Here is a 24,514-nt window from a genome sequence, read left to right as displayed (position 1 = left end):
CCTGGGCTGGATCATATCACGGGCCTCGGTCTCTGTGGGACATTCGGGGGTGGGGAAGGCACTCCTCGGGACATTCTGTGTTGCAGCTCTCAGATCTGTTCAGAGGCTGGATGGGAGGGTGGGATCGTGTCCCCTGCCCTGACCCAGCCAGGCCTGGGTTCAAGCTCTTGCATTCCCTAGGACTCAGGCCAGGGCGGGGAGACAGGTCAGGCCTTGGGTCAGACAGTAGGAGGATGCTACGCATAGAACCGGGGTGTGGGGGGTGGAGCCCCAAGAGAGGCCACCAGGAGGACCATCACGTTGGCAGGACCAGGCAGGTGGGACTGGCTCTGGCAAGTTTCTGTGAGTAGGATCCCAGGCAGCCAGGACCAGGCCCTGCCCATCCGTGAGTCACCGCCCTACCCCAGCCGGGGTGCTTTTCTGGTTCCTCATGAAATGCCCAATTCCTAAACATCTGTGGTGTGGCCCCCATGCCATGCTGCTCATCTGCTGTCCTGCCTCCAGGGCCTGGACCTCCTGAATGAGGTGAGCAGAAAAAGGAGCTGGCCAGTGCTGCCCCTTGGAGGACAGATCTCCCGTTTATCTGAGCAGTGTAACATGCCTGCCTTAGGGGAATGTGTGGGGAGCTAAGCTGCGTGAGGCTGGCATTGCCTCACTGCTGGGGTGAGGCTGGAATGCCAGGGCAAGGAGTGACCAGTAAGGCCTGCGCTGGGCACTCTGACGTTTCCAGGGCCAGGCAGAGACAGCCAGACAAGGAAACTGAGCTGCCCCTGCAGGATGGATGGGTCCTGGTGCCAGCCCTCCCCTGACCCAGGGTGACTGTCCTGTCTCTGGCCGTGGGTGGATACGTCATTGGCCTGACTGTGCAGGGACTCAGGAGTGCCATGCTCCTGGCCCCTGCCCCATGGCCTGCCTCCACCAGAGGATGACCCCACCCAGGCCAGCCACAAAAAGCTTGTTCAACTGGTCAGGGAGGCTGCTGACAGCACGGTAGTAGGACTAAGGAGGAGCCCCTCTGGTTCTGGGCTCCCTCCCCGCCAATCCCATCTGTCCTGACCATTCTTGATACACCCCATTCTGCTGTGCCCACAGTCACAGTCATCTTGCCAGCTCAGGGACCACAGCCAGGCAGACGCTAGGGGGAGGCGACCTCTAGTGGGGGCGACCAGGGATAGCCACAGTGTGCCCCTGGGAGCTTCTGGGTGATCCTTGTGTGTGCATGGAGGTTCCCATACCCGTGCTCGAGCACCTCCTTGGGGCCCTGTGGAACAGGCCGCTGCCCTGTAACGGGGGCCTGACAGACCCAGACCAGGCAATAGGAAGGTGCTGTGGACACACACATGCACTGTGAGGGAGCTTTGGAAGAGCAGGACCCCCGCCCCAGGGCTCTGAGCCTGTGAGGGTCCTGGCAGGTTACCTGGATGGGGCTACACTTGAGCTGAGAGCTGAAGAAGCATCTCCTGGTTCAAAGCCAGAGGCTTTCCTAGTGCAAAGTGGAGGGATTATCAGAGTCGGAGGTGGGTCTGGCTGGCTCCCGAGGCCAGAAGAGGGACCAAGGTGAGCTGTGAAGCCAGGCCTGGGGGGGGACTGATGAAGCTGGCCTGGGGAAGGGGGGTGGGGGGCGCCTTATCTCCTACTGGGTTGATGGTGCTAGTGGATCCAGTTGCAAGTGCTTTGTGGCTGAAAGGGGAACCCACACCTGCCCGCAGCCACCACCTGCCTCCCTGTCGACTAGTAACGCGAGCCCCAGGGTGGGAGCCGCAGGGCGCCCTGGGTCCCCCACCACCCAGGGCATCCTCTGGCTGGGCAGAGCTGCCCGGCAGAGCGGATGCAGGTAAGAGCGGCCTGGGGCTTAGGCAGGCTAGGGTATGGGAGGGCGAGGAGTAGAGCAGGAGGGCCATAGAGAGGGACCAAATGGCAGGACAGGGTGCTGGCCAACCAGCAGCCATGGAACCCTGGGCTGTGCCCAGACCCTGGTGTCTGGGGCCCCGCCGGCCACCCCCTCACCCCCGGCTCTGCCGAGGCCCAGGACCCCATGCTCTGGGGCAGATTCCCGGCGTCACAGCCCAACCATGCGAGGTAGATCTCGAGGCAGGTGAGGTGGGCCGCAACTCCCCTGCACGCCTTCCCCAGGATGCTGCAGCCAGAGAGTCCCCAGGTCTCTGAGGAGGGGACCACTGCCAGCTCCCAGCGGGGTGACTGCATCATCTGCTACTCAGCCTACGACCTCACCAGGCACCTGCCACGCAGACTCTACTGTGGCCACACCTTCTGCCAGGCGTGCGTGAGGCAGCTTGACGCTCCGACCCACGAGCAGCGCTGGATCCCCTGCCCCCAGTGCCGCCAGAGCACCCCCACACCCCGTGGAGGGGTGGCCATGCTGGACCTCGACCTGGCCGCCTTCCTGGCTGTGAAGGCTGAGTGGGAGCCGTCCCGTGAGGAGCCCCGGGTGCCCCCCAAAGGCAGCACTGCCATCACTCAGCAGCCAACCAGGCTCTGTCCCTCCCTGGGCACCCAGCCCCACTTCCCCTCATCCTGGCGCTGCTGTGGTGGCTGCAGGAGCCTTTGCTGGGGTGCCCCTGGCAGTCCTGAGGTCTGAGTCCTGCCCATAGGACTGTGGCCCACAGCGTGCCCGCCTGGGAACCTCGAACTGTGGCACCACCAGCCCCACAAAGCCAGGGGACCGAGCATCCTGCGGGCTGCCCTACACGGACCCCCCAGACTGCAGTCTAAGTGAGGGGCTGTGCCCACAGCACTGTGAGGCTCTGGGAGAAGAGGGTGGCCTCCTGCTTATCTTGGCCAGGATTCTAGGGCCTCAAGCTAGCCTGAGCACATGCAGGGTGAGGGTGCTGCTGTCAGAGCCACCTGCAAGCCCAGCCCAGGCCAGAACTCAGCCCAGAGGATGCCTCCACAGGTCAGGGCCTGGCCAAGTCTGTGCCTGGTCATGCTGGAACCCATCTCCTCTTCCCTATAGAAGGTCCCAGAGGTGTGAGCCAGAGCAGAGACAGAACCATTTCCTCCATCCTTGGCTGGCAAAGAGTACCTGCAAAGTTCATCTGTTCAACAGAGCCCGCTGAGTGCCAACTATGTGTTGGGCACTGTTCCGGGAGGGTCTTCTGCAGGCACAAAGTCCCTGCTATGACAGGTGCCCAAGGAGAGGGCCCTGTCTGGGGCTAGCTCTAGGCCCAGAGAGGGTGGGGAACCCACCATGATCACTCAGTAGAGCTGCTCCCACATTCAGCCTTTTCCTGGCCATCAGCTTCCTTCTGCCTCATGGTGACCCCCACACAGACCCTTCAGAGGGGCCATAGCAGGTTCTGGAGGCTATGGACGCAGACACTCCCCCAACTCAGGTTGCAACATCCTCATCCCCATCCAGGGAAGAGCTGTCACATGGCCACTCAGGAGCCTCTGGGAGGGACTGCTGGGCCTGCCCTGGGCAGTGGGAGCAGGATGGGGAGGGACAAGAAAATTTGCTGAGAGGACACTCAGAAACCTCCTCCTTCTCTGGGGCAAAGTCCCCCAGGCATACAGTGATTGGTGGGCAGCATCTGGCCCAGGGTGCTGTGGCCAGCAGGCCCCCTGGGGAGACCAGGCCCAAGGGGGAGGGGAAGGAGCATGTGCAGCAGAGCAGCAGGAAGGGACTGACCCTGAGGTACCCACGAACCATGGGCCGGTCGGGATCATTCTCCTGTGGGAGTGGACAGGACGGGCTAGGTCTGCCAATCCAGGTAGGGTGGGCAGTGGGCCAGGCAGCACTGTGACCTGGGGATGGTTCCTGACACCCTGCCCCCACCCCATCTGCCCAACTTGCAGATGGAAGTGCAACACCCTCCACTGTTACTACCCAGCACTGAGGCTGAGGCTGAGGCTGCTGGGAGCTCTGCCGGGCCCAGCCCTGCCCTGAACCCGGATCTGAACTGGATGACCCCAGAGCTGGGGCCCTTCCCACCCACCTGGTGCAAAGGGCTTCCCTCCCACTATCTGATGGGGTAGGGACCACCACAGTAAGATCTGCAGAACTCGGGGCCGACTTCCCAAGGGGCCTCTAGGCCAAGCTGCCAGAGCCCCAGCATCCTGCCCTGCCTCGCCCCAGGTAGGCAGTGTGCAGTGTCTGCTGGTGGAAGTCGTGCACGCAGAGCCTGAGCCCAAGCCTGCAACACACCTGGCCTGGCTCAGGGCCCATCCAGGGAGAAACCCCACTGTAAGAGGGCTGGGCTGGGGCCCTGGAGCCCTGGCCCCAGGCAATAACAGCACCTAGGGCTGAACAGGTACCCCTCTGGGGCCTCCACTCCTGGGTAAACATTAATGGGGCCCAGAGCACAGCAGGTCATGTGTGTGCCCAGCAGATCTTTGACCGGCACTTGCTTCCACCCTGTGTCTCCTCCCCGCAGGCGCCCCCTTACTCCCCTCACAGGTAGGAGCTTCTAGAACCAGGTGGGGGCCTGGGGACACCAGGACCAGGGCTGGGTGACCTCCTGGCGCAGGGCGCAGGCCCCACCCTGAGCCTCCCCAAGCTGAGAATGAAAATCAGGAGGGAGGGGTGACCTGGGCCCTGGACCCTGGGGACTGAGAGGGAACTGGGGGAGAAGACGACCCAGAGATTTGAAGAGAGCTGGGGTGGGGGCACCCAAGCCCCTTTCCCTGCCCCCATCACTGGGGTGTGGCCCTTATCAAGGGGAAACGTCACCGTTTGGTATCAAATGCCAAAGTCTAAACTGGGACCATCTGCAGTGTCCCTGATGACACCTGATAGGAAGCTCCCTGGGTTCCCAGCACCTAACCACTTCCGGCACCCAGCACCCTGGGCCCTGGGCCACCCACCAAGTCTTCTTCCAGCCAGGACCAGCGAGGGAGCCAGGGAGCCAGGGCCCCCTCGATTCTCCCCGAAATTGGACTGGGCTCGCCTGACAGCTGCCTGAGGTTACTGTGACCATCTCCCTGTACATGGAGGAGGCAGGAAGTCACCAAGGCCAGCAGGGAGTGGGGAGGGAAGACAGATCTCAGGTTAGAGGACCCCAGGACCTGGCGGGGCAGCAGGAGGACACACGTCTGACCTGACTTTTCCCCCACCAGATCCAGGCTTGGGTCTGGGTCTGTCCCTGCCAGAAATCCATGCCGAATTCCCTCACGGGTGGCCAGGTCCCCTCCCATACTCTGGACACAGTTGGCCTGGTGGACCGGAGTCTGGGAAATGCAGGTACCAGGAGCCCCAGGGCAGCAGGCCTCAGCCTGCCCCTCTGTCTACCCATCCAGCCCCTGATCCATTGACCCATTTAAGTGGGGAGGGGTTCCTGCAGAGCCCAGGGCGGCTTGTGATGATTCTGGTCAGGGCCAGACAAGCTGGAGGCCCCCTTCCTCTCTGTTCCCTGTTTCTGCCTCTTGCCCCAAGCCCCTATACCATAGGCCCCTCCACCCCCTTTGGCCCCCACCTGGGAGTATCCTTGGCCTACTTCACCTTGGCTCATGCAGGGACCTCCGGTTCTGCCCCAGTCTTGGAAGAGGGGAAATGGACCCCTGGGGCCTCCCTCAGCCAAAGGACACTGGCCAATCCTGGAAAGGTAGGTTTGGAGGTGCTGGGTAACTGGGCAAACAGGGCTCCAACTCCCCAGGGTCTGAGTGTGGAGATGGTCCTTGGGGAGGGACAGAAGGGAAGAGGTTTGCCTCCACAGGCTACATAGAAACCTACTCCGCAGGCCACCCCCTCAGGGCCCTGGTCCTTCAGTTCAGCTGCCTGCCCTGTCTGGAGAAGAGAGCCACCCCACCCACTCTGCTCCTCCTCCTCCCTCCTAATGATCATTAGGTTTCTGGGAGGTCCTAGGGGCGGTCTGCTGGGCCATTTTCTACAAAGGAACAGAGGAGGGACCCAGAGCCTGCCATGGGGGACAAGGAGGCTGACCCAGACCCTGCCCTGGAGGGAGACAGGAACAGGACTTCGAGGGGTACCAGGCAGGGCAGGGCTGGGTGAGGGCTGGCTAAGCACAGCCCTGCCCTGTGTTCTCAGAGCTCAGCGTGGCCGGCAGGGTACTCCGGGTGGTCATTGGCTTCCTCAAGGCCTGTGGGCTCCTAGGCAACCTCTATCTTTTCATCTGCTCCCTGGACATCCTCAGCTCCGCCTTCCAGCTGCTAAGCAGTGAGTGCCCAAGGGTCTGGGGGTGGGGCGGGCAGCCAGCCCTGCACAGCCTCAGTGAACCTCCTGTGGACACAGGCAAAATGGCTGGAGACATCTTTAAGGACAACGTGGTGCTGTCCAACCCTGTGGCTGGACTAGTCATTGGTGTGCTGGTCACAGTTCTCGTGCAGAGCTCTAGCACATCCTCCTCCATTGTGGTCAGCATGGTGGCCTCCAAGTGTGAGTGCCCTCCCTCCCATCCCGGGCTGGTGGTGGTGGGTGGGCAGAACACAAGAGGCTGATGCAGCACTCCTACAGTGCTTACTGTCCAGGCCTGTGTGCCCATCATAATGGGCGTCAACGTGGGCACTTCCATCACCAGCACCCTGGTCTCGATGGCACAGTCAGGGACCGGGATGAGTTTCGGAGGTGAGTGGGGGGAGGGGAGGGCCAGGGGCTGCAAGTGAGGCCACAGCCGGGGCCACTAACCACTCTGCTCCACGCGGCAGGGCCTTTGGTGGCTCGGCCGTACACAGCATCTTCAACTGGCTCACCGTGCTGATCCTGCTGCCCCTGGAGAGCGCCACAGCCCTGCTGGAGAGGCTCAGCGCTCTGGCTCTGGGTGCCACCAGCCTGGAGCCTGGGGTCAGGCACCCGACATCCTCAAGGTGCTGACGAAGCCTCTCACACACCTCATCGTGCAGGTGAGGAAGGCCGCTGCCCTCCAGAGGCCCTTTGCACTCTGAGCACGGTGGGAGTGGGGGGGAGGTAGTGCCCCAGGGTTCTACCCTGAGCCCAGGCGGAGGGCATAGTGGGCTGGGCTGTGGGCATCAGAGTCCCAACCGAGCCCTGAGGGTCCAGTACATGGTCACGATCCCTCTGTCCCCCAGCTGGACACTGATATGATTGCAAGCAGTGCCTCAGGCAACGCCACCAACGGCAGTCTCATTAAGCGATGGTGCGGCACCCGGGAGGTGATGGTGAGGTGCCTCTGACCCCCGATCTCTGACCTGCGGAATTACTCGTGCCGCCGGCTCTGAGCCCATCCTGAGCCTGCCCTGCCTCCCCAGACTTCGGGGAACAGCAGCGACTGTGGAGCGACCATCTCCGGCCCTTGCCCCGAGATCAACAGCTCTACGGTGGTGGAGCAGCTGCCCTGTGAGGCCCCGCCCCCCCTCAGCCACGCCCTGGGCTCACCCCTCCCACCCCCGCTCCGCCCCGGCTCACCGGCCCCGCCCCGCCCCCAGGCCACCACCTGTTTGTGGGGACTGAGCTCACAGACCTGGCTGTGGGCTTCATCTTGCTGGCCGCCTCCCTGCTCCTGCTCTGCACCTGCCTCGTCCTCATCGTCAAGCTGCTCAACTCTGTGCTGCGCGGCCGCGTCGCCCAGGCTGTGAGGAAGGTCATCAACGCTGGTGCGGCCAGACTGGGGACCTGGGGGTGAAGGCGGGGAGGGGGGCGGGCAGAGGGTGATCCAACCCTCCCCCCCCTGTAGACTTCCCCTTCCCGTTCAGCTGGCTCAGCGGCTACCTGGCCATCCTCGTGGGCGCCGGCCTGACCTTCGTGCTCCAGAGCAGCAGCGTCTTCACCGCGGCGATCGTGCCACTCATGGGTGAGTGCAGAGGGGGCCCCCAGGGCCCTGGGCGGGGGATGAGGACTTGGCCCTGGTGGAGACCCCCGGCTCCCGCAGGGGTTGGTGTGATCAGCTTGGAGCGAGCCTACCCCCTCTTCCTGGGCTCCAACATTGGCACCACCACCACAGCCCTGCTGGCTGCCCTGGCCAGTCCTGCGGACATGCTGCTCAGTGCGCTCCAGGTACCACCCTCCCTCACCTCTCCCTGCCCTCCGGCCTTCCCGCTCCACCCCAGGCCTGTGGTTTGCTCCTGGGCTCAGCCCCCTCGTGTCCAGCCCTGCAGCCTGGTTGGCACTCGCTGTCCTGGGACCCACATCTGGCTGCCAGGTCAGACCTGCAGCCCCACCTCCTGGAACCCTGGGGATCCTGTGGACATCTCTTGGACCCCCAGCCCTGCTCTTCCTCCCCTGGGACCAGGTCATTTCAAGGATACTATGGCCTGTTCCTTCAAGGGATCTCAAGCCCCCCTATCCCACCACCTCTTGGATGCACCCCCCCTCCCCACACCTAAACCCAACAGGTCCCTACCTGGACAGCATGCCATCTTCCTGCCAAAGCCCTACCACACCTGTGCCGGGTGCTCCCAGCTGCCCTTGCCCAAGACCACAATTCTGCCTCCAGGATGCCTCCCTCTGGTCCCCTGGCTCTGTGGCCCACACTCAGTCCCATTTAGCCCTACTAAGTCTCTAAGTCACCCTTGCTGCAGTCCACTGCCCTGGCTCTGCTTTTGCTTTCCCTCCTCCACTGCCTCTGCCAAGATGCCCAGACAGGCGCAGCTCCTGAAGGCCCAGATCTTGCTGGGCTTCTGCCCACAAGCCCTCCCTACCACCCACCTGGATTTTTGCCTCTTCTCTGTCTACTCAGACCCTCTCAGTGCAGGGCCCTGGTCCACCCCCTCCAGGAAGCCCTCCGACTGCACCTTCCACACCGACTTCTCAAGGCCAGCAGCCCCCAGAGGGGGCTATGTTCCCTGCACCCCCACAGGAGCCAGGCCAGAGCCCAGGGCTGGGTGGCCAAGCCCACTTGTGGATAAGCAGGAGTGAGGTCACTAAGCATGAGGTGTGGGCAAGCTAAGCCAGCACAGGAGAGCAGGTCTGGGAGTCCACTGGTGATGTAGCTAGCACACTGGGATGCTAGACTGGGATCCCACCCCGTAAGTGTATGGAGGGGGAGTGGGGCGCTACTAGAGGAGCATACCCATACCCTGCTGGAATCTGCCCTTCTAAGGGGACCCCTTGAGAACACAGGGACCTCAAACAGGCTTCCAACTTAGTATCCTTTTTGCCGGGGTAGGGGGTAGCTATGGGTCGGAGGAGGAAGAGCAGGTGTCCTGAGTAGCCAAAGGGGACCTGTGTGCCCTAGGACCCGGGCTCCTAACCCTGCCTGCCCTCTGGACTTCTAGGTTGCCCTCATCCACTTCTTTTTCAATCTGGCTGGCATCCTGCTGTGGTATGTGGTGCCTGTCCTGCGGTTGCCCATCCCGCTGGCCAAGCGCTTCGGGGATTTGACTGCCAACTACCGCTGGGTGGCCATTGCCTATTTGCTGCTCAGCTTCCTGCTGCTGCCCCTGGCTGCCTTCGGGCTCTCCCTGGCAGGGAGCACGGTGCTGGCTGCAGTCGGGGGACCCCTGGTGGGGCTGCTGCTCCTCATCGTCCTGGTCAATGTCCTGCAGCAGCACCGGCCAGCCTGGCTGCCCCGCCACCTCAGGTCCTGGGCCTGGCTCCCCATCTGGCTCCATTCTCTGGAGCCCTGGGACCGCCTGGTGAGCGGCTGCTGCCCTTGCAAGGTCTGCAGCCCCCCTCAGGCCGCTGCCAAGGAGGCCCACTGCTATGAGAACCCTGAGGTCCTGGCCTCCCACCAGTTGTGAAGGGCGGGCACTCCCACTTCACCGACTCCTGGGTACCCTGGGGGATCCAGTAGCAGAAGACTTGAGTCACCTGGTTTGCCTACTTTGCAAATAAACAAGGCTATGACTCAGGTGTGAGTGGTCTGTACTCCCCTTACTACAGAGGAACCCTGATCGTGCTCCAGGGTGAACTGGAGGTGAACCAGCTCTGGCTGTCCCCCAGGTGACACTTGGGACCCTCTACAGCCCGTGTGGGTGTGGGCACAGACCTAATCCCAGAGTCCCAGGCTGTAACTGTTTCCCTCCTGAGCCTCTGGGGACCAAGTGGTGGCCAGTCTGGAGCATAGAGACATTCCTCAGAAAGAATCTGTGGCTGGACATAGCTGGGACTGTTGGGTGAAGGATGGAGGAGTGGCCGGCTCCCACGCCCCACCATCCCCTGAGTATGCGCCCTGGGAGCCAGGTGCTGGCAGCTCCTCCGAGAGCCAGCCTCATGGTTTCTGCAGGTGCCCAGGGCCTGAGGAGAGGATGAGCAAGGACCAGGAGGCCCCAGACCCCCACTCCCATACTGCCCCCCATGATGGGCAGGGCACAGGGCAGTGTCTGAGTAAGCAAAGGCTCAGGGATGCCGTGGCCCAGGGGACCAGGTGCCCATTGCCCCTTCCTCCCCCTTCGCCTGCTCCCCACATGACCCATCTCCTGGTGGGTCCTGCCCGCACCTGGAGCCCCTGCCAGCATGCCACCCAAACCCCTTGGCTGTGAGGATTGTGAAGGTCAGCGGGCGGAGGGAGAGGCCAAGCACTGTCCCTTCACCTGGGGCTGGGGGTGCACCCCCCCCAGCGGGCTCTTGCCCCACCCCGCCCCTCCCCTGAGGGGCACATGCCCACAGAGTAGAGGTGGAGGTAACATGGGTAGGAGTCTGGCCTGCTCCAGCTCTTCCAGTGCTGCTATAGGCAGTCACCTCCTCTTTGTCTGGCACCGCCTCCCGGGGCCCTCCAGGTTTGCCCACCCAGCCCCAGTGTGGGGAGAGTGAATGCTCAGCAAGAACAGACCTGGGGAGCCTCAGGGCCAACGCATAAACGGTCCTGTCTTTCCACTCCCCTCAGAACTCCCAGCCCTCATTCCCCTCTGCCCCCCATGTCCTCTGTCCCCCCCACCACCAAGCTTCCAGGCCTCCGAAGCCTGGGGTTCGCTGCTCACCAATGGAGGTAGCTTCCTGTTCTGGGGCTCTTGGGAGCAAGACTGGGGGCGGGCTCATACGTTCCAGCTTGTCCCCCACCCCCAAACCGCCTTCTGTGACCTCAGGACACTCCCAGGGGTGGACATCAGCCTTCTGGGCCCTCTGAGCTGGGCTGGATCTGGCTAGTGCCCTGGGGAGACGCGTGCAGGAGCTCTCCCTCCCTGTGGTGGGGACATGAGGGGGGGGAGCACCGCAGGCACCCCTCCTTCCGGGGCGGGTGAGGCTGCCCACAAAGGCTGACTGCGGGTCCTTTGAGGCCATGGACGAGTGTCTGCCTGCCGCCCCTGGCTGGCAGTAACGCACCCTCCCGCTGGGACCATGGCCACCGGTAAACAGAGCCTCCATTTGTGGATGCCTCCAACAGCTGCAGGCTGGGGCGGGGTGTGGGGGGGCAGGCGCCCAGCTCTCCCACAGCCCTGCCCAGGCCTCTGCATCCCTCCTGGCCACAGACCCACCCTGTGCCCAAGCCCTCCTGCCCCACACAGACCCACTCCTCCACACGGAGGCAGGAACAGCCTGGGCTCAGGGTGGGGGGGTCTGCAGGGCCTCCCCCACAAGCCTGTATAGCAGCTACCACCATGGTCCTTGGGCTCATGCCTGAGGGCCATAGGGAGACTTCCGTGGTCTTGCTCTCAGTGTCTACCTCCTGGGGTCATGGTGGACAACCCGGTGTCTCTGAGCTCTAGGGCTCACACCTGGGCAGAAACACAGCCTCTGCTTTGTCGTTTACAAAGTAGGGGTGGCACACTGAAACGTGGGCACAGGCGGCAGGAAGCGGGGGGCCGGGAATCTCAGGCCTCACAGCTTGGGGCAAGGGGGTGCGGGGGGGGGGAGGGGGGCCAGAGAAGCCTTTGACAAACTGCAAGAGCAGCCCTCCTGGACTCACTGGGGAACCTCTGAGCTGCTCCCTTCCTCCGCGGATCTCTGGATTTATGACTGCAGCAGAGCCGGGCCCAGCCCACGGCTGCCTGGGCAACTGAGCGAGTCTACGGGGCCCTGTGAGGGAACCCTGTGCACACCTCGCCCGGCAGCCAGGTCCACCTTCCCGCACAGGCCGTGCTGACTCACCCTCCGGCCACTGCAGTCCTGGAGGAGCACAGCTGCGGACCACTGTGGGCCCGAGAACCCTGGGCTCTAGCCAGCACGCCGCCTGCTCCTACTTTCCCGCACACGTTCGCGGTCGCGGCTGCCGCATACCGCAGTTCCCAGCACCTGGGAGACAAGCCAGGGATGGGGTGGCGGCTCGCGGGCAAAACCAGAGTCTAGGGAGGCGCGGGCGGCCACGGCTGACACAGGGCTGCCCTTCGGGAGTTTAAGAGGGTCTAAGAACAGACTGCGAGTGCCCTTTTGAAAGACGGACCGAAAGTGCGACCACATGTTATATAACTGTGTTTCCTTGTAGACTTCCCTCAGAGCACTGGGGAAACGCAAAAGCACTTGTCAGTGCAGGCGTGGCTGGGGCAGCGGGGCCCAGGGATCGGGGTCAGGGGCCCGCCCGCGTCTCCACGCAGCTCTGCGTGCTCCCGGGGCCGAGGCTCCCGGCAACCGGCGCGGCGCAGCGCCGTCTCCACAACAAGAGCGCGGCGACAGGGAGGGCCCCCGGGACGGCGGCCCCACGTGCTCCCTCACCTGACCGCGACCGGGCGGGCGAGCACGCGGACCGAGGACGGCGGCGGGACAGCTACCCCCCTGTGCCCCCGGCCCCGCGTCAGGCCACCCCCCCATCCCCTGGCCCCTGCAGCGCCCCCGCTCCCGCGCCGGCCCGTGGTTGGGTTCCTTAAGGCCACCGGGTCTGCAGAGCCGCCCCGCCCTCCCCACCAGCCCGCGGGCCCTCCCCCGGAGGCCCCACCCCCCACGCCCGCGCGCGTCCCCGCGGCACTGCGGCGGTTACCAGGACGCCGGCCCTCGGTCGGCGTGCTCTGCGGGGCCAGCCAATGAGGGGGCAAATCAATCATTTGAAATACCCAATGGGCAAAGCACTGCAGCTCGAGGGCGGGGGTTCTGATAGGGAGAGCGGAGGCCGAGGCGGACCAATAAAGAGCGAGCGGCGTTGGGAAGGAGGGCATTAGGCGGACGGATCGACGGGGAGCGCAGCCAATCAAGCCGGGACGCCTGCCAGCCTCGTTCTGGCGGCCCAATAGGAGACTGGCGGGGGCGGGCGCGGCAGCTATATAAACGTTGGCGGAGCGTCGGTTGTAGCAGTCTGCGCGCCCGTTCCTCGGCTTTTGCGTTCGTCCTTCCGCCCGCGCCGCCGCCGCCGCCATGAGGGAGATCGTGCACCTGCAGGCCGGCCAGTGCGGCAACCAGATCGGCGCCAAGGTGGGCAGGGGGGCTCCTGGGGCCCGGCGCGGGTCTCCCGGGCGGATGGGCGGGCGGCCGAGAAGATGGCGGCCGTAGGCGAGCGGGTGGGCGGGCGGCCCCCCGCATTGCGGCCCCGCGCTGGGTCGGGGCCGGGTGGCGGCGTGGGCCCCCGGGGACGGACCTGGGCAGACGCCGGCGGCGGCAGCCGCGTGGGGGGAGGGGAGGGCCGCGCCCATCCGGGGCGGGGCCGGCTCTGCCGGCGTGACTCAGCCCGGGCCCGGCCCGCCTGCGTCCCTCACAGTTCTGGGAGGTGATCAGCGACGAGCATGGCATCGATCCTACCGGCACTTACCATGGCGACAGCGATCTGCAGCTGGAGCGGATCAACGTGTACTACAACGAGGCCACCGGTGAGACACCACGCCCCTTCCTCAACTACTACTGCGTCCCCGCGGCTCTCCGCTCGCTCACGTCCCCCTCTCCCTCCCTAGGTGGCAAGTATGTGCCCCGCGCTGTGCTCGTGGACCTAGAGCCCGGCACCATGGACTCCGTGCGCTCGGGACCCTTCGGGCAAATATTCAGGCCAGACAACTTCGTTTTCGGTGAGCTGCGGGGTGGGGGCTGGGCAGCGGCATGATAGCCAGGACGGCTCAAAGGTCAAGGGGTGCCCAAGGTCGCAGCCGGCAGCACCGCAGAGCTGAGGTCGTGATCCATTCTGCCGCTGGAGTGGAAGCTAGACACCCTCCTTCCCTGTGTGGAGTCTCTGAATCTCCTCCTAAAGCGGCTTTGGGAGGAAGGCCCAGCTGTCCACCCGCAGGGAAGGAGCCAGCAGATGTAATCTCCCTGCTGTAATGTTGAGTTGGGAGGCAGGGGAGGCTGTGTTTGCAGTGCCTCTGTTTTTGAGAATTGGCGGGGGTGGACTGTGGGGAGGAGAGGATTTAAAGATAAGGTGTGTTGACCCTAACTTAAGTTTTAAAGGGGCCGGTCGTTGCTTTATCAGTTTTGGGGTCCGTTTGCTGTACATGCAGATCAAGCCATGTGTGTCCCGTCACACCGTGTTATTTGGGCTTTTTGGCATGGGTGACCAGTGGTGGCCACATGCCCGGCAGAGAGTGACTGGCTGCCCTCTTACAGGTCAGAGTGGTGCTGGGAACAACTGGGCCAAGGGGCACTACACAGAAGGTGCAGAGCTGGTCGACTCGGTGTTGGATGTCGTGAGGAAGGAGGCTGAAAGCTGTGACTGCCTGCAGGGCTTCCAGCTGACCCACTCCCTGGGTGGGGGGACTGGGTCTGGGATGGGGACCCTCCTCATCAGCAAGATCCGGGAGGAGTACCCAGACAGGATCATGAACACATTCAGTGTGGTACCCTCACCCAAGGTATCGGACACGGTGGTGGAGCCCTATAATGCCACCCTCTCGGTCCACCAGCTGGTAGAAAACACAGACGAAACCTATTGCATTGATAACGAGGCTCTCTATGATATCTGCTTCAGAACCCTAAAACTGACCACACCTACCTATGGGGACCTCAACCACCTGGTGTCTGCCACCATGAGTGGGGTCACCACCTGCCTGCGCTTTCCTGGCCAGCTCAATGCTGACCTGCGCAAGCTGGCTGTCAATATGGTCCCCTTCCCCCGCCTGCACTTCTTCATGCCCGGCTTCGCCCCACTGACCAGCCGAGGTAGCCAGCAGTACCGGGCCCTGACGGTGCCCGAGCTCACCCAGCAGATGTTTGATGCTAAGAACATGATGGCTGCCTGTGATCCCCGCCATGGCCGCTACCTGACTGTGGCCGCAGTATTCAGGGGCCGCATGTCCATGAAGGAGGTGGACGAGCAGATGCTGAACGTCCAAAACAAGAACAGCAGCTATTTCGTCGAGTGGATCCCCAACAACGTGAAAACCGCTGTCTGTGACATCCCACCCCGGGGGCTAAAGATGTCTGCCACCTTCATCGGCAACAGCACAGCCATCCAGGAGCTGTTCAAGCGCATCTCAGAGCAGTTCACAGCCATGTTCCGGCGCAAGGCCTTCCTACACTGGTACACGGGTGAGGGCATGGACGAGATGGAGTTCACAGAGGCCGAGAGCAACATGAATGACCTGGTGTCTGAGTACCAGCAGTACCAGGATGCCACGGCCGAGGAAGAGGGGGAGTTCGAGGAGGAGGCGGAGGAGGAGGTGGCCTAGATCTGATACCTGGTAAAGCGCGTGGAAGCTGTGTGAACTCTTTATTCGCTCACAACCTGTTCTCTGATAGCCGTGTCTCTGTGTGCACTCGCTCTTTTTCCTGTCTGGACGTCACATGCTGTACAGATGCCACCATTAAAGCATTTTCATAGTGTCTGGTGTTGCCTCTCCATTTCTTTCTGATAGGCCCTGCGGGTACTGTTGCCAAATGTCATTGCGTGGTTGTCTTGCATGGCTACAAGGGACAGTGTGCAGCTGAGCCCCTGGCCTTGCCACATGCCCAGAGTAGGGGTTAGCACAGGCTTCACAGGAGCTGGGGTTGCCCTGGGCACCTGCTTCCTGCCCGGCTTGACCATGAAGCTCTGGAGGGCCACTATGGTCTGGGGGTACAGCATGGGCAGAGGGGATCCCAGGCACCCAACTCTTACCCAGAGTGGCCTGGTCACTGTGACCTTACCTAGGAGGTGGATGAGGGAGTGATCCACTGTGTACTCACATGGTATGAACCCCATGTAGAAAGGGATCAGGCCTTGGCTGCTATAGATGGTGTTGCTGGGCCAGTGTGTTCTGGGCAGCCTCTCACCCAGAGCACAGATGGGGTTTCTGAAGAGGAACTGTGGAAACAGGTGCTGACACAAGCTGCCTTCCCCAGCTCATAAAGGTAGGTCGTGGTGAGGACTGGGCTGCTGTTCTGATCTGTGGTTAAGGCTTGGGGTGGGGGTGGGGGTGTCTTACCCACTCCCCACAGTATTCCAGAGCAGGGAACTTTGGCCCCGACTAGAGAACCGAGGTGGGTGCAGAGGAGTGGGGGAGCCTCTGGCTTCCCTCCAGGGAAGCCAGCTGAGCTTTAGCTGTGCTCCTACCTGCCCTGAGGCAGATGCCACTGTGCAGACCATGCTGGGCATTTGGAAACAGGCCCCGGTGTGGTGGTGTCCTACCTGGTTCTTGTCAAATTCATCCATAGCCTGTGTGACACCCTCGCGGTAATTGACCCCCATCACCCAGGCAAACTGAGGGACGAAGCCAGCGTAGCCTAGGGGAGGGAAGTGGTCAGGGTCCTACCCCAGGTCCCCTCCCATCTCCGCTAGGTGTACCCACACTCTAGGAAACAGTGGGCAGGGCCGGGGCAAGCCCTCCTCACTTGCTCTCCCTCATCCTCCTGGGCCCCTGGAGCCTTGCTGGACTATGTTTGGGGGTGGTGAGTTCACACTCAGACCCCGGGCTCCCACCTGAGATGGCCTTGCGTTGGATCAGGTTGGGGTGGTCCAGCTGGGGCAGCCTGTGGAACCTGCCCACATCCAGAGTCTCCTGCTGGTGAGCTGGGGGTGGGTAGTACTCCTTCCTACAATGGTACAGCTGGAGTGGGAAGGGTCAAGTCACTGCCTCAGCGGCCCCACTGGGCCCAGCTGGGGTGAGGCTTAGTCCCAGCACCTCTCCCAGTTACCTGGTCCTGCCCAGGGGCCTCGTGGATAGGGGAGGTGCTCTGCAGGCCTGGGTGTCCAAAGTTTCTGGAGTCCCCCTTCCTGCCTGGTGGGCACAGGGGATAGGGGGGGTAGGGCATGAAGCCCGCAGGCAGCAGGACCTGCCTGGATATATTCTCTACTCCTGGTGGCCCCTTCTGAGCGTCTACCTCCTGGGGTAGGAACCGGCCTAGGATCTCAAACTTCTTGTAGGGCTTCATACCTGTACGGACAGGGTGGGTATGAGTGACAACAGGCAGGAGGGTGTTCTGGGGCAGGCAAGGCTGGTGGGCAGGCGGCTTACCGGTGTAGTGGGGGATGTAGGGCTCAGTCAGGTCACGGCAGGGGATTGAAGGTGGCTTGTGCTTGCTGAAGTCCTCAATGAATTTGGGCTCAGATATTGGGGACAGCACAGAGCAGGAGCTCTTCTGCACACCAGGGTCTGTGAGCAACTGAGCAGTGGTGCGCCCATAGGTGTTCCCCACCTGGTAGCGCAGTTGCGGATAGAAGCCAGCATAGCTGTGGAGGGAAGAGGTAGAGTAGGTGGGGCCCCTGTGAGCAGGGTGTGGACACGGCCTGCTGGCCATAGGCAAAGTACCTGACCTCACCTACAGAATGGTGGTCCTGGGACACCTGCCTTCTGAGGTGCACAGGGCTTGAATGGGAGGCACGAGGCAAGCACTGAGAACAGGCCTGGCCCAGAACAGATGCACAGTCGTCCTTACCGCCAGATTGCCTTCTACTTTCTTCCCAGCTGGCCTCAGGCAAGGAGGCTGAGGATGAGGGGACAGGGATCTCTGCCCCCTGAAGCGCTTACGGGGATGGTGACTGGGTCCAGGCCTGGACCGTGGCACAGCCCAACCTACAGAGGTGGTCCCTCTGGGCATTGCAGGAACTTGGCCTGGACTTTTGCCACCCACGAGGCCAGGAGCCAACTGTATGGGACCAGGATTTGAGAGGCAGGTGGGAGGGCTGCTGGTAGGAGGCAATGGCTGAGGTGTCATTTATTTTTTTTAAAAGATTTTATTTGGGCAGCCCGGTGGCTCAGCGGTTTAGGGCCACCTTTGGCCCAGGGCCTGATCCTGGAGTCCCCGGATCGAGTCCCACGTTGGGCTCCCTGCATGGAGCCGGCTTCTCCCTCTGTCTGTCTGTCTGTCTCTCTCTCTCTCTCTCTCTTTCTCATGAATAAATAAATAAAATATTTTTAAAAATAAAGATTTTATTTATTCATGAGAGACAGGAGAGAGAGAGAGAAGGAGGTAGAGACCTAGGCAGAGGGAGAAGCAGGCTCCATGCAGGAAGCCTGATGTGGGACTCCATCCCAGGACTCTGGGATCACACCCTGAGCCAAAGGCAGACACTGAACCACTGAGCCACCCAGGCATCCCATCATTTAGAGACAGAAGGGGGGGTAGCGGTGGGGCCTGCATGATCACCCAGGCAGTGCAAATTGTTTTCTTTCGAAAAACCTGCCAAAGCAAATGTGGAATTACTACTTTGAGAGATAAGCAGGGCTGGAGTGCAAAGGGCAGGGGTTGTCTTCTGTGTCACCTGGCCTTGCGTTTCCCCTAGAACTGTGAAGAGCTGGGTTAGCCTCCCCTCCAGCCTTTCTTCCTGCCCTTGGGTGTGTGTGTGTGTGTGTGTGCACGTAGGTGTGCTCATACACTTCCCATGGGGCTTGTTTTAGTTCAGCCTCTACGTTAGGGGTACCCAACCTGGCCGGCCTGGTGCCCCCACCATCCGCCTGCTCCAGTGGCTTATGTCTTGAAGACATGTGGCACCCCCTCTGGGGCATTTGGGGTTTATCCCGCTGCTAGGCCGTCCCCCGGTTTCTGCTCATCACAGGCCTGTTGGCCATCGGGTCGGGCTCTTGGTGCAGTGCTGGCAGGGAGAGCACCCTGCCCTAGCGTCCAGACCTGGCCCCGCTCCCCCAGCCTCCTCCCCCGCTCCCCTAGCCTCACCCAGGGATGTAATGAGGTTCTGGTGTGAAGAGACCGTGTTTCTGAGTAGCTGTCATCTTGTCTCAACAGCACCTTTGATGGCTCCAGCCCCTTTCAGCGTCTGACTCCCTTCCCTGAGAGGAGTCCCCGTTGCCTGGAAACCATTGTGAAGGGGCCTGCCATTGTTGGGGCCTTCCTGGTCCAGGACCGTTCCTTAACCCTGTGAGTGCTCCCATTTTACAGGTGGAACACCCAGGCCCAGACAGGCAGCACTCTGAGGGCCTCAGAGCTCAGAGCAGGGGACAGCCATGTTGGCCTTGCCAGGAAGGGTGCGGTGGCATTGAGCCTGGACTCTTGCTACCCCCAGGAGGCCAGTAGCCAACTGAAAGGTAGCTTCCCCACCTGAGCCCCTTCCTCAGACCAGAGGCCCTGGAAGCTTCTCAGGCATCATGGGAGGCCTCATTGGGGAGGTGTCTAAGCTCTGTTGGGACTCTGTCCTGGAGAGTCTGCTGGAACTGAGGTCTATTTTCCATCTTAACACCTGATTTTATTATTTTTTTGTATGGGAATGACTTTCTAACGATAAAAACAAACGTATTGAAGGAAAAAATAAGCAGATTCTATTACGCGTCAAAAAAAAAAAAAAACACGACAGATACTCAAAGGCAGACTACAAGCTGGGAAAAAAGATTGCAACACGTGTTAGGGAGAGATACACTATCAGTGTCAAAACTTCACAGAAACAAGACCAATTAACACCATGGTAGAGAAATCCACATCATGTGAGCGTCTTAAGAACCCATGGGCAGGAAGCACAGGGACACAAGGTTGACACACGCCAATGATGGAGGTGTTGGATGCCCCCGAAAACAGCTGGTATGTGTCCAGTCCTCAGTGGACGTCACGTACTTGGACAGGGCTCTTCGCTCATAAGCACCTACCAGAAGGAAATTATGGACATCGACCTGAGGACACCTGTGCTATGTCAGCCATCAGAATAAGACTTGTTACAGGGAGAGATCAGGGCTACAGAGAGTGACAAGGACTTGGCTACCAAAGCTGCACCTGCAGCCACATCAGTGATGCCCTTGGAGAACACTGTGTGGTAAGGGAGGGGGCCCAGAGCACAGGCCGCAAGCCCCTCACCCTAATGAAACGTGTGTCACAAAGCAAGTTTCCCTCTGTCTCTCCATTCACCCATCTGGAGCTCCTCCGGAGGCCAGAGTCAGTGCTGGATGGGAGGGATCTGGAGAGAAAGAGACTTGGTTGGGGTGGGGTGGGTCTGGAGGATGGGACGTTTTCGAATGGGCCCTGCCTGTGTGGATTAGGTCAGGACCAGGGCTAGGACTGGCAGGCTGGTGAGTGGCAGAGGGCATAGCAAGGGCCCTGGTGCCCAGTGGGCTCTGTCATTTGGGCTTATGATTCCTTCACGTTTCCACCTGGGCAGCCCTTTCATCTGTGACAACTTACAGCCTCTGGGATCCTCCTAAGTGGAAAACATGCCTCCATACCTCAGCCCTGCCTGTACCCCCAGGCAGCTCCAGTCCCAAGACACTCTGGTCAGCATGGTCCACCCAGAACCACCTTCCAATGCTTTGCTTTTCTAAAGGGTGGGTTTCCAGCAGGAGCTCCGCCACCTCCAGGGAGTTTCCTTGGACCCATCCCCACCTCCGCCCCACTCTCCTCATTCTGGATGGCCCTGCACAGCTGGGCACCCCATAGCAGCCACTCTTCTCATTCCTGTGCAGAGGCCTCAGTCCTCCCAAAGCCTTGCTCAAGTGGACCCTGGCCCTCCAGAGGACCCCAGATTCTAAGAGAGGAGAGGGGTTGGGATAAAGAAGGGGAGAAGAGGCCAAGCCAGAAGTCACTGGGGGATGTGAGGGGTCCTCCTGGCCAAAGCTGACACCACAGTGACCCATCCCACAGGCCAGGGGTGGGTGGCCCCTTGTAACAGCTCCTCCCAGGGCTGGACAATGCACCTTTCCCAGGGAGTCCCCGGCAACTGAGGCAGGGGGTGCCCATGACTGGCTAGTGAGGTCACAGAGCTCTGAGGTGTCCCTTGGGAAGGGAGCCAGATACTTTGACAATGAATTTTGACCAGAAAGCCGTGAAATTCCTGGCAAATTTTTACATCAATGGAGGCCAACACTGGACCCATGGCCCCCTGAGGCAGAGGCCACTTGTGCCAGCCCAGTAACTTCCTAGGGGGCTGGGTGTGCTGGAGGGGCAGCTCAGATGGGGTGGCCGCTGGGCTGGCCGTACAGCGCTGCTCTGTCTCCCTGGCAGGCCCAAGGCTACTGTACTGTTGTGGGCTCCCCAGCCAGAGGTCGCCTGGGAGGCCATGTGGCCCATAGGGGTGCAGGAGCTCCAGGCCCACTGCAGGGTGCCGGTGGGGCCCGTCCACATCCACGAGTGCCCTCCTATCTGCACCCAGGACCTGAGGGAGCTGTGTGAGTCAGGGTCCTGCTAGCAGGGGTGGGGAGGCGCCTGCTGAGTCCCCAGGCCCAGAGCTTGCTTCCTGCCAGGGCTGGAGCGACGTCCACCCATCGTGACCGACCTGCAGGTCCCCGGTCCCACCAAGTACCGGGTGCCCAACGCTTCCGTCCGCGAGTGCTCCCCACACCCCTGCTTCAGCATCGGCCGCCGGCACCCCGGCCGCGGTGCGTGCCCCTCCCTGAGCCCCCCGCCGCCCGCCCCCTGTCCCGGGAGTGGGGCCCGCCCCCCGGCCGCCAGCCTGCGCTCCCTCCCCAACCACGCCGCTGCTCCAGCAGAGGGCGGTGGTCGCAGGGCGTGGCAGACCCTGTGGTTCCAAAGCGAAAGCCCCTTCACACAGAAGGCTGATTTCAACCAGGAGCGAAAGGTGGAGGGTCAGCCCCGCAAGTCCCTGGAGGGGCTCGGGGCGGGGCCCGGAGGGCTGGAGGAGGCGGTGCGGCCTGGGGGCGGGGCAGAAGAGGGACTCCGGGGCGGGGGCGGGGCCGGGGCGGGGCCGGGGCGGGGTCTGCAGGGGGTTGGAGGAGGGGGCCCGGGACTGGCGGAAAGGCAGCCTGGTAGGGGCTGGCGGGGCCTGCAGCAGCCTCTCTCCCAGCAGTGGCCATCGCCCGCGGATTACCGGCCCCTCAGCCGGCCTGCCTGCCCGGCCTTCAGCTTTGGGGGTCCCCGCCCCGCCTCCAAGGCCCTTGAGGCCCCCTCCGGCCGGGGGTTGCTGCGGACTGAGGGTGCGGGGATCCGTGCCCAGCCGCCGCTTGCCCCGGAGGCCAGGAAGCTCCCCAGCCCTAGCCCCAACACCTACAACATCTTTCCTGGGTGCCGTCTGCGGAGTCCCCGCCCCCCCGCCTTCTCCTTGAGCCGCTCACCTGCGTTCACCGCCTGGGTCATCTCCCGTAAGGAGGCCTCTGAGGGAGGAGGCCAGGCCAGGGGCGGGGGGTGCGGGCTCCGCCCGTTGGCAGCTGGGAGCTGTGCGGCAGCTGGCTCCCACCCTGTCTCTGCAGCCCGCTCTCCCGGCCCGGCTGCCTACCACGTGGAGGATTGCTATGACTCGCGCTTCCCCTCAGCGCCTGGAGTGGTGATCCAGGGTGTCCGAAGATCCAAGCGCCACGACACAGGACCCTTCTGCACGTTGTAGCACCTGCTGGGCACAGCCCTGGGCTCCCTGGGGGCCTTCCCAGGCCTCCCTGTGGAACTCTGGGCCTCCACCTGGCCTTCTGACTCCTTGGGCACCTCTGATCCACCCTTCTGGCTGGCTAACCCTTCTGTGAGCCATGGACATCGAGAGGGTCCCAGCTGGAAGCCCCCACCTGCCCACTCCCTTGCCATACAGAGATGCTGTTGGTTCTTCCCAACTCTGTTGTGTGCCTGACTGGTGAGCTGTCCCACAGATGTAGGCTGCTGCCAACCTGCCATGTTTGGCTTTCCTTGGCCAGGGGGTCTCCCTCTGCTTCCCCCTTGGTGCTCTCCTTTCTAGGGTGAGTAGGGTGGCAGCCTGGGACTTCCTGGCTGGGGACAGAATGGGAGGGGGCCCTGTGGGCAATACAGGACACCCCCACCTAGCTGTGCTACCCTGGGGACTGGTCCAGCTGCCATCTTGAGGTGAGGTCAGCCTGCCCAGTCACTGGGAACAGCCCAGAGGACCAGCTTGTCAGGGCCTGGCCGCACTTCTTCAGCTCCTGCCCAAGGACCTATGAACCTGCCCAGGGCCATGCAGGTCATGCCACAGCCAACAGACTTCCTGGGCCTTCACTTGTTAGGGCCCTGTCCCTACCCACAGCAACACCCTGCCTTTCTACCCAGGGGTTGTCACCAAGATTGTCTCCCTCCAGGGGCCGCACATGCAGTTTGGTGGTGGCTCGTATCACTGCACCAGTTTCTCCAGAGGTCCTCCCTGGGCCACCCATATCCTGGGCCAGAGCTTGACCCCTTCAGAAAGGCAGTGAGTGCCACAACACCTGCTGTGGTGTGGACATCATCCCATTCTGCAGGGAGGCCAAGGCCCAGGGAGTCTGAGTGTAATGTACTGTGACCTCTTCTAGGGCTGAACCATTGGGGGGGTCGAGCTTCAGCACCCCTGGGAACCAGAGCAGTGGCATGGCAGATGGCTGTCCTTAGGTCTTGGGCTGATCAGCTCAGCCAGCAGGCAACAGAGACAAAGCTGTAGAAGCCTTGTCCTTGGGGGCTTGGCTCAGGGGGAAAGGGGGTGGGGAGCAGGAGCTCTGCTCACAGTGGCCCCGCTAGCAACTCCTAGGGCTCCAAGCCAGGAGTGGGACCAGCAGGAAGGATGGAGCAAACCCCTCCAGCTGGGCTGACAAGGGAGGACTTCCTGGAGGAGTCAGTGGCAGAAGTGACTTTTAAAGATGATCAAGGGCAGCCCTGGTGGCCCAGCAGTTTAGCACTGCCTTTAGCCCCATCCAGGGTGTGATCCTGGAGACCCAGGATCGAGTCCCATGTCGGGCTCCCTGCATGGAACTTGCTTCTCCCTCTGCCTGTGTCTTTGCCTCTCTCTCTCCTTCTCTCTCTGTGTGTCTCTCATGAATAAATAAATAAAAATCTTTTAAAAAATAAAAAATGAAGATGACGAAGAGTTTGCCAGCCAGTAGGAAGGGAATTTCTGGCAGGATAAACCTCAGAAGCCAAGGCACACAATAAGGGTGTGATGTTTGGTGTGGCCAAACTTGGGAGGATACAGAGCTGTTTGGATGGAAGGAGGTGAGCTGTTGAGGTGAGCGGCTGCAGAGGGCTGAATGCTGGGTCCAGGGGCTTACACACTCAGCAATGAGGAGCCCGTGGATGGTGCAGACCAGGCAGTGCCCACTGACCGTGTAGGAGCTTCTTGCACGGCAAGGGATAGGGGGCACCATGAAACCTCAGATTTGAGTTAGCGGTGTGCCAGGATGCATAGGTCAACCTGAAGGCCTACCACCTTGGATTAGCTTGGGGGTTTGGTGCTCGCGGGGGTGAAAGAGGGTGCCTGTCCTAGGTCACGATTCCACTTTGTCCCAAGGTCTCTGCTAGGCGCTTCAGGAAGCACACTTAAGAGTTTAGTTTTCACAACACCCCTGTGCTGTGTGCTTCATTCTGTCCTCGTCCCTGTCCCAGTTCCGGGGGAGAGAGGATTGAGCATCTGGTGAGGCCCCAGGGCAGGGAGCCTCATTTTCTTGAAGCAAAAAAATACTCTCAGTGTCAGAGGCTGCTGTGAGGTAAGCCACAGGATTTTTCGTGATCCTGGAGACCTGGGATCGAGTCCCACATCGGGCTCCCTGCGTGGAGCCTGCTTCTCCCTTTGCCTGTGTCTCT

General features: G+C 61.8%; 5 protein-coding genes across 6 annotated transcripts; 4 read left to right on the top strand and 1 right to left on the bottom strand.

The window, feature by feature from the left end:
* The first annotated feature begins 66 nt into the window (after nt 1-66).
* RNF224 (ring finger protein 224) lies at nt 67-2,629 on the top strand. Its single transcript, XM_055335265.1, has 2 exons — nt 67-525; nt 2,134-2,629. The coding sequence occupies exons 1-2, from the start codon at nt 521-523 to the stop codon at nt 2,597-2,599; spliced, it is 471 nt and encodes a 156-aa protein (XP_055191240.1). The 5' UTR covers nt 67-520; the 3' UTR covers nt 2,600-2,629.
* Nucleotides 2,630-3,326: 697 nt separating this feature from the next.
* Nucleotides 3,327-9,724, top strand: SLC34A3 (solute carrier family 34 member 3). The gene is given in 16 exon segments (XM_055335254.1): nt 3,327-3,731; nt 5,077-5,200; nt 5,473-5,505; nt 5,508-5,561; nt 6,005-6,133; nt 6,209-6,352; nt 6,431-6,517; nt 6,520-6,541; nt 6,622-6,752; nt 6,755-6,816; nt 7,003-7,092; nt 7,183-7,270; nt 7,360-7,527; nt 7,608-7,724; nt 7,803-7,927; nt 9,148-9,724. Coding segments are annotated over 16 exon segments (2,244 nt in total). The 3' UTR covers nt 9,613-9,724.
* A 3,311-nt stretch (nt 9,725-13,035) lies between these two features.
* TUBB4B (tubulin beta 4B class IVb) lies at nt 13,036-15,481 on the top strand. 2 transcript variants are annotated; one of them, XM_055333523.1, is made up of 4 exons: nt 13,036-13,150; nt 13,434-13,542; nt 13,624-13,734; nt 14,267-15,481. In XM_055333523.1, exons 1-4 carry the CDS (start codon nt 13,094-13,096, stop codon nt 15,325-15,327), a joined length of 1,338 nt encoding a protein of 445 aa, XP_055189498.1. In that variant the 5' UTR covers nt 13,036-13,093; the 3' UTR covers nt 15,328-15,481. The 2 variants fall into 2 exon arrangements, with proteins under 2 accessions (XP_055189498.1, XP_055189491.1); XM_055333516.1 differs by having other exon boundaries at nt 13,434-13,734.
* On the bottom strand, nt 15,474-18,804 carry FAM166A (family with sequence similarity 166 member A). Its single transcript, XM_055333544.1, has 7 exons — nt 18,749-18,804; nt 17,092-17,306; nt 16,772-17,010; nt 16,557-16,683; nt 16,266-16,360; nt 15,824-15,941; nt 15,474-15,562 (listed from the first exon to the last, which is right to left on the bottom strand). The coding sequence occupies exons 1-7, from the start codon at nt 18,802-18,804 to the stop codon at nt 15,474-15,476; spliced, it is 939 nt and encodes a 312-aa protein (XP_055189519.1).
* Nucleotides 18,805-20,813: 2,009 nt separating this feature from the next.
* STPG3 (sperm-tail PG-rich repeat containing 3) lies at nt 20,814-24,095 on the top strand. The gene is made up of 6 exons (XM_055333533.1): nt 20,814-20,920; nt 21,014-21,177; nt 21,253-21,387; nt 21,499-21,587; nt 21,816-22,107; nt 22,216-24,095. Exons 1-6 carry the CDS (start codon nt 20,814-20,816, stop codon nt 22,347-22,349), a joined length of 921 nt encoding a protein of 306 aa, XP_055189508.1. The 3' UTR covers nt 22,350-24,095.
* The last annotated feature ends 419 nt before the right edge of the window (nt 24,096-24,514 follow it).

The sequence above is a fragment of the Nyctereutes procyonoides genome, unplaced genomic scaffold (assembly GCF_905146905.1).
Source record: "Nyctereutes procyonoides isolate TBG_1078 unplaced genomic scaffold, NYPRO_anot_genome, whole genome shotgun sequence".
Taxonomy (NCBI): domain Eukaryota; kingdom Metazoa; phylum Chordata; class Mammalia; order Carnivora; family Canidae; genus Nyctereutes; species Nyctereutes procyonoides.
This window is presented reverse-complemented; position numbering and strand designations above follow the sequence as displayed.

What these genes read in the sequence shown, in the direction of transcription:
- TUBB4B (XM_055333516.1), top strand. Translation starts at nt 13,094, where the DNA reads ATGAGGGAGATCGTGCACCTGCAGGCCGGCCAGTGCGGCAACCAGATC. An exon ending in GCAACCAGATCGGCGCCAAG is followed by an intron (nt 13,151 to 13,433) that starts GTGGGCAGGGGG and finishes CGTCCCTCACAG; the next exon opens with TTCTGGGAGGTGATCAGCGA. An exon ending in GCCAGACAACTTCGTTTTCG is followed by an intron (nt 13,735 to 14,266) that starts GTGAGCTGCGGG and finishes GCCCTCTTACAG; the next exon opens with GTCAGAGTGGTGCTGGGAAC.
- FAM166A (XM_055333544.1), bottom strand. Translation starts at nt 18,804, where the DNA reads ATGACAGCTACTCAGAAACACGGTCTCTTCACACCAGAACCTCATTAC. An exon ending in GAACCTCATTACATCCCTGG is followed by an intron (nt 17,307 to 18,748) that starts GTGAGGCTAGGG and finishes TTCCCTCCACAG; the next exon opens with CTATGCTGGCTTCTATCCGC. An exon ending in CTACATGGGGTTCATACCAT is followed by an intron (nt 15,563 to 15,823) that starts GTGAGTACACAG and finishes TGTCCCTTGTAG; the next exon opens with CCATGCAAGACAACCACGCA.
- STPG3 (XM_055333533.1), top strand. Translation starts at nt 20,814, where the DNA reads ATGAATTTTGACCAGAAAGCCGTGAAATTCCTGGCAAATTTTTACATC. An exon ending in CCGCCGGCACCCCGGCCGCG is followed by an intron (nt 21,388 to 21,498) that starts GTGCGTGCCCCT and finishes CTGCTCCAGCAG; the next exon opens with AGGGCGGTGGTCGCAGGGCG. An exon ending in ATTTCAACCAGGAGCGAAAG is followed by an intron (nt 21,588 to 21,815) that starts GTGGAGGGTCAG and finishes CTCTCCCAGCAG; the next exon opens with TGGCCATCGCCCGCGGATTA.